This window comes from Babylonia areolata, chromosome 1 (genome assembly GCF_041734735.1).
Source record: "Babylonia areolata isolate BAREFJ2019XMU chromosome 1, ASM4173473v1, whole genome shotgun sequence".
In the NCBI taxonomy this organism is placed as follows: domain Eukaryota; kingdom Metazoa; phylum Mollusca; class Gastropoda; order Neogastropoda; family Buccinidae; genus Babylonia; species Babylonia areolata.
The window spans coordinates 69,226,718-69,234,502 of record NC_134876.1 but is presented as its reverse complement, the minus strand read 5'-3'; the positions used below and the strand labels follow the sequence as shown (position 1 = coordinate 69,234,502).

The window sequence follows — 7,785 nt, the reverse complement described above, 5'->3', positions numbered from 1 at the left end:
AGACACACTTCACAGAACAGGGACTGTTTTTGTATGGTATGTCCGTCTTGTGCTCGCTGTCACTTTCGCCTCTTTTTGACACAACCTCGTCACTTGGCTATGCTATAAACACAGCAGCCCTCAGTCTGCAGGACACAGCTTTTACAGCTGGCTCAGTACCCAAGAGATGGGGCCTTCTGTTTGGAAATGATCTCCGTAAAATCGGGAAACGGTAGCACAAGATTTTTATCTGCCGTCTATTCAGATCTCTAAGGAGACATCTCAGAGCAGAACGTACGTGAGAAAGACGGTTGTCTCATGCTCATGAAATAAAGCAAACTTTGTCAAAGGAGGAAGTTTATATAGAGCTTCATTTAAGAAATGTATTTAAAAGAGCTTCATTTGCTGGGTTTACAAGGTTTTCATTGATCAGAAAGAGTGGGACAATCAACACGTTCTTAATTATAACAAAATTGATTACTTTCACATTCCTCGCGGGCAATAGGCTTCTTATTTTTACAATGGGTACCGTCTCCACATTTACTAGACTCATAGCGCTGTGCGTAGTCCTGCAAGGGATTTTACTCAAAGAAACCGAAAGTAGCAGCACCGGCGGCAACACCAACAATGTCTTCGGTAAACGACTGGTCCAGCCTCTTTACTGCAGCAGCGATCAAGTTCTGGTGGAGGACAGCAGGTATCGTTCCACCCAGGTCCGGAGCAAGCTGGAGTGTGTCGGGGAGTGTCGGAGGGACCCCAACTGCAGGTCAGTCGTGTTCGACGTGGACCTCAAGGTGTGTCACCTCGGGGACGCCAAAGCGGCCGAGGACTGCTCCAATATGAACACGGCGGCCTCCCCGAGTTTGTCCTTCTACCAAGAGGTACGGCTGCTAGTCTTTCAACGATATCAATTTGATTGTTTATTAATTAATTAATTATTTATTTATTTATTTGTTCATGCATTTATTTATTCATTCATGCATTTATTTATTTAATCATTTATTTATCTATTTTCTTTATTGACTCATCTATTCATTTATTTACTCATCTATCTATTGATTTATGCTGATATTATCTATCTATCTATCTATCTATTTAGTCATGTATGTATTTGTTTCTTTCTTTCTTTGTCTATCTATTTATCTATTCATCTATTTTAGTAGTTGGCTCAGCTATCTGTTCATGCATTTATCTTCATTGAACTATTTTATGAACTTTAGGTATCATGAAGTTGAATGTATGAGTTTTGGGAGTGCGATGTTGTGCGTGATGCTTCTGTGTGCGTACGTGCGTGGATTACAGTTAGTGTTTGTCTGGATGACTGTGCAAGGTGGTGCATATGAGTTGTCGTTATAGTGTTTGAATGCATGTTTTACACGTGGAGTGTACAACTGAGCATGTTTTGCGCGGAAAGGCGCTATATAGAATAAATCATCATCATAACCACCACCACCACCATCATCATCATAATTATCATTTTCATTATTATTATCATCTTATTATTATTATTATTATTATTATTATTATTATTATTATTTCATTGTTGTTGTTGTTGTTGTTGTTGTTGTCATCATTGCTATTATTAATTAATGTTATCATTATTAGCATTATTATTGAAACTGGCATGAACGACATGGGGGAAACCAACACAATGTTTCTTTTTGTTGTTTGGGTTTGTTTTTGTTTTTCATTCTTTTTCATGTATTTAGATAAATTGTTTAATTTCTTGTCTGTTATTTTTGTTCGTTTGGTTCCCCCCCCTCCCCCTTTCTTTTGTTATTTCTGTATGGTCGGACTCTTTACTTATCGATTAGTTGTTTTATTATTATTATTATTATTATTATTATTATTATTATTATGCATCCACAAGCACTTACTTACATGTATGATTATGCACATGTGTCTAAAACCCTACTGATTTTTGATGGTATGGATGGTTTGCCCTAGGTTGACATCTTAATATGGTTCATCTATATACATGTTGAATGACTCTGATTTTGTTTCGTATTGTTTCTCTGTTTTACACCACATATGAATTTCACTTGTTGAGATTATAATGTATTCTGTATTCTGTACTGTATTTGTGTTTGCATATGGTTACCGATTAAGATGTGTACCTTTTCTGTACTATCCTTACCCACGCGCCCCACCACCACACCCCCCACTCCAAATATTCCCTGTAACCTTGGTAAACTTGGGAGAAAAAACATAGTCTGTTGTAGTCTATTCTACTCTATTCTATCCACCCAGCCTCCACCCTGTGGGGACAAGGAGACCATGGGACCTCTGGGGCTGTGTGTCTGCGCTCCTGGCTATACGGGCGTGCCTTGCCAGAAGTACCTGCACGGTGAGTGAAGCTGTCCACGTTTTCCTGTTAGCAATGATAATGATGATGCTGATGACAATAATAATAATGATGATGATAATAATAGTAGTAGTAGTAATAATAATAATAAGAAGAAGACGAATGATGATGATGATGAAGGTGATAATGAATGGCATTTATACACCGCATTCATCTAAGTTCAGTTCAGTTCAGTTGCTCGCGGAGGCGTCACTGCGTTCGGACAAATCCATATACGCTGCACCACAATCTGCTAAGCAGATGCCTGACCAGCAGCGTAACTCAACGCTCTTGGTTAGGGTCTTGACGAAAAAAAAAAGTGATGGATGAGTTGGCAGTCGCCCATTCACACACAGCCGCACCCGAAAATGACTGACCACACTCACCCTCCCCCTTCCGCCCCCGACAAACAGTGGAGAAAAACAATTAATAAAAACCCCCAAAAAACACGTCTCACTAAACAGATGATGCTTTAGCTGGGATTTGAACAGAGGGAGTGTTGGTTGATGCCGAACACCGACAGACAGCCAATTTTGGACAATAGGAACACAAAGAGTTAAACTGCAGTAACCAAAAGTATTTAAGTTCGTTTGGTGCACTTTTAAGAATCCCTCCACCCCCTCCCTGAAGACCGGAGCAGACGCGAAAGCTTCTGTGTGAGAGACAAGGTGTTTTGGACAAGCAAGGCGGAAGTGTCCCATGAAAATTGTGGAAAGTAAGATTGCGAGTTGTTGCATGTGCGTTGTGTGTGTGTGTGTGTGTGTGTGTGTGTGTGTGTGTGTGTGTGTGTGTGTGTGTGTGTGTGTGTGTGTGTGTGTGTGTGTGTGTGTGTGTTTGGACACTCGTCTCAGTTCGTGTGAGTGTGGGTTCGCATGTTTTCTGTCTGTCTAGGTTTTTTGCCTTTCGTTTTTTTGTTAATAACAAAGAGAAGGCTCTCAAGGCATGATCAGCGCGTTGGGTTTATATATATGTATATATACATGTATATACATATATATATATATATATATATATATCAGATGGAGTTTAGCGCACATGGATCAGTCCGCACACATAGACACCGCCTTGAAACTCAAACTCTTGCAGACTGCAGCGACGTGCAGAGGAACGGGGAATGGCAAGACACCTACACCATCTCCCCCCTCCAGGCCCCCTCCCCCTTCCAGGTCAACTGTCGCCGGGTCAGTTCCACCCGGACCTACATCTTGGACCGTCGCCGAACCGCGGAGAGCTTCACAAGGTCCTGGCAGGACTACCGCGATGGCTTCGGCTCGCTCGATGACGACTACTGGATCGGCTTGGAAAATGTAAGGACATTGCACGAGGAAGTTACTCCCCCCCCCTCCCCCCCCCCCACACACACGCACGTGCGCACACACGCACGCGTATACACGCGTGGCAAAACAGACATCCATTTTCAGGCATAATGCACAAGCATATATTTTCCATTGATATGTTCATATGAATGAATACTCAATAAAATATAAAAAAGTAAAAGAAAAAAAAGGGATTTTTTTCTTTATGTCCTGATGATAAAGCGCTAAATATTAATTGTTGATTTTCATCCCCAGGAAAACTACTGGCTTTGTGAGGCAATATTCGGTAGCTGTGAAGTACAGTGCATGAAGGTTTAGAACAAAATCAACACTGACAACAACAACAACAAAATAAATGAAGAAAAACAGGCGGCTGAGAGAATACGTATACAAGTACTTAGTCAGCTTGCCTGACAAATAACTTTGCCAAATGGTATTGGAGTCTTTCAGCATTCATTAACATCACATTTGCGTATTAAAAAAAAAAAAATCCGGAAAACGAGATGCTGTTATTGGTGGTGGTGGTGGTGGTCAGAGAGGGAGAGAGAGAGAGAGATGAAAATAGAATTTCTTTGTTGACAATAGCTTATCAATTTTGGCTTATGCTAAATTAGAATGTCAATCGAAAAACAAAAGATGCATAAAACAAAAAAAATCAGCAAAACAAGCAAATCAGCAATGGAGCGAAAATGATTCCGGATCTTTTGAAATTTTCTGTCTGCTGTGAAAGCAAAGGTGACTTCAATTGGCGTAACAGATGAAACATGTAACACTTTCAGTGGGTCAAGGTGACTTCAATTGACGTAACAGATGAAACATGTAAAGACTTTCAGTGGGTCAAGGTGACTTCAATTGACAGAACAGATGAAACATGTAAAGACTTTCAGTGGATCAAGGTGACTTCAATTGACGTAACAGATGAAACATGTAAAGACTTTCAGTGGGTCAAGGTGACTTCAACTGATATAACAGATGAAACATGTAAAGACTTTCAGTGGGTCAAGGTGACTTCAAGTGACGTAACAGATGAAACGTGTAAAGACTTTCAGTGGGTCAAGGTGACTTCAAGTAACGTAACAGATGAAACGTGTAAAGACTTTCAGTGGGTCAAGGTGACTTCAAGTGACGTAACAAATGAAACATGTAAAGACTGTCAGTGCGTCAAGGTGACTTCAATTGACGTAACAGATGAAACATGTAAAGACTTTCATTGAGTCAAGGTGACTTCAATTGACGTAACAGATGAAACGTGTAAAGACTTTCAGTGGGTCAAGGTGACTTCAACTGATATAACAGATGAAACATGTAAAGACTTTCAGTGGGTCAAAGTGACTTCAAGTGACGTAACAGATGAAACGTGTAAAGACTTTCAGTGGGTCAAGGTGACTTCAATTGACGTAGCAGATGAAACATGTAAAGACTTTCAGTGGGTCAAGGTGACTTCAAGTGACGTAACAGATGAAACATGTAAAGACTTTCAGTGGGTCAAGGTGACTTCAAGTGACGTAACAGATGAAACATGTAAAGACTTTCAGTGGGTCAAGGTGACTTCAAGTGACGTAACAGATGAAACATGTAAAGACTTTCAGTGGGTCAAGGTGACTTCAAGTGAAATCGATAGTGGGGGTTTTCTTCTTTCATGTAAAGACTTTCAGTGAGTCAAGGTGACTTCAATTGACGTAACAGATGAAACATGTAAAGACTTTCAGTGGGTCAAGGTGACTTCAAGTGACGTAACAGATGAAACGTGTAAAGACTTTCAGTGAGTCAAGGTGACTTCAAGTGACGTAACAGATGAAACATATAAAGACTTTCAGTGGGTCAAGGTGACTTCAATTGACGTAACAGATGAAACGTGTAAAGACTTTCAGTGGGTCAATGTTGGTTTGATAATATAACAACTGATAAGATTGGCCAACCGACAACAATTTGTCAGGTAAAAAAGTAAAGCTGTAATTTGTATTTATATGACATTGCCTTTCCAGTACCACTCACGAAGAGATTATTCACACTGGTAGTTTTGAGAAAGAGAGAAAATACTGCATATCTAAAAGCCATGACCTTTGCATAGGAATAATGCACAAACTGTAGCACCGGTTCCTGACAACCGCACTGGCCAAACCGAATACATTTTCACACGTTACACTACAGCTGTTGCTGCTATCATTACTGCTAGTGCACCTCTTGTTATATATATATATATATATATATATATATATTAAGAACTTATCATAGCTGCAAAAAATGGGGATGTTGCCGAGTACACATTGACTCCTACGACTTGATGTTTACTAGAAACAGAAATTGAAAAACTGTTCTCACTTTTAGTAATATTTTACACCATTGATTGTACTCACTCATTGTTTTTAACCTTTATTTGTTGTTGTGGTGGTGTGGTGGTGTGGTGGTGGTGTGTGGTGGTGGTGGTGTTTGTTCATAAAAATCGTTTGTTTTTTTTCTGGGTAAAGAAGACTGCATGACTTTCTTTTGTTTTTCTTATTTCTGTATAGAAAGGGGGTGAACTCTGGTTATAGAAAGACATAAGACATGCACAAAAAGAAAGAAAAGATAAGTAAAGAATTTTTTTTTCTCTTTTTCTCTTTTTTCTTTTGTTTTCAAAAGATCTGTGAAGTATATATATATATATATATATATATATATATATATATATATATATATATATATTTGTACTGAAGGTGGTGTTTCTTTTATTTTGTTACAAGGTGAAGAAGCTGTCCGATAAATTGCTGAATTGTACCTTTCTGTATCCTGATTATTGTATTAACTCATTTAAGATAACGAAGAATCTGATAGATCAAACGAACAAACATGCATTCACGCATGGATGCGAACGAGCACGCTCACCCAAACACACACACACACACACACACACACATGCACACACTATGTAGTTGCAACACACGTACAGATTTACACAGACATAGACAGACGGACAGACAGAAAGGTGTAGACTATGCAAACTTAATAGATATACCTGCGAGCACGAACACTCTCTCTTGTGCGCACATGAGGACATGGGAATACTCGTTCACATTACACACACACACACACACACACACACACACACACACACACACACACACACACACACGATTTTAACATTTTCACTGTAAAAAAAAAAGAAAGAAAAAAAGAAAGAAAACCAAACAAACTAGCAAAGAGCACCAATCTAAAAGGAAGGGGGATGGGGGCGGGGGGAGGGGGTGGAACCCAAGCAAGAAAATGAGGCAGAATGATTGATGCCATTGACGTGCGGGCTTTGATCGCCAAACAACACCTTGACTGCGCGTCAGCGAGATCACAGCTGGATACTTTCAATATCTACTCCACGCATGAAGAGGAGACCCAATGATTTTATCATTGAAATCGATAGTGGGGGTTTTCTTCTTTCATATCTGTTTTCTTCCCCCCATTGTGAGTCCCATGCGTCCGTTCTTTGTGGATTCAACATCATCAGTGGTGGGTTGCATGAACGAACTTATCAGCGCTATGTCTGCTTATCGTTAAGAATGTTCCTGACCCCACGATAAATTGATTGATTGATAGATATGGATACTTATATAGCGCCTATCCTCGGTCGGAGTCCAAGCTCTAAGCGATTTACAAACACGGAGTCATTTACACAACAGGCTGCCTACCTGGGAAGAACCGACTGACGGCTGCCATTGGGCGCTCATCATTCGTTTCCTGTGCCATTCAATCAGATTTCAGGCACGCACACCTAAACACTCAGGCAAACATGTAACATTTAACATTTTACGTGTATGACCGTTTTGTTTATTTACCCCGCCATGTAGGCAGTCATTCTCTGTTTTCGGGGGTGTGCATGCTGGATATGTTCTTGTTTCCATACTCCACCGAACGCTGACATGGATTACAGGATTTTTGACATGCGTATTTGATCTTTTGCGTGCGTATACACACGAAGGGGGTTCAGGCACTGGCAGGTCTGCACATATGTTGACCTGGGAGATCGGAAAAATCTCCACCCTTTACTCACCAGGGGCCACCGAGATTCGAACCCGGGACCCTCAGATCGAAAGTCCAACGCTTTAACCACTCGGCTACTCCGCCTGTATACTTAGGAACATTCTTAACTCTAAGCAAACTTAGCGCTGCAAAGAT

At 40.4% G+C, this 7,785-nt stretch overlaps 1 protein-coding gene across 1 annotated transcript in view; it reads left to right on the top strand.

Moving 5' to 3' along the window:
- Positions 1-209: 209 nt before the first annotated feature.
- LOC143287624 (microfibril-associated glycoprotein 4-like) overlaps positions 210-7,785 on the top strand; it is a 9,932-nt gene continuing 2,356 nt past the window's right edge. Inside the window, exons 1-3 of the mRNA XM_076595787.1 lie at positions 210-860; positions 2,230-2,326; positions 3,410-3,630. Of these exons, the coding sequence (XP_076451902.1) occupies positions 501-860; positions 2,230-2,326; positions 3,410-3,630 (678 nt within the window). The 5' untranslated portion in view covers positions 210-500. The remainder of the gene's footprint in view (positions 861-2,229; positions 2,327-3,409; positions 3,631-7,785) is intronic.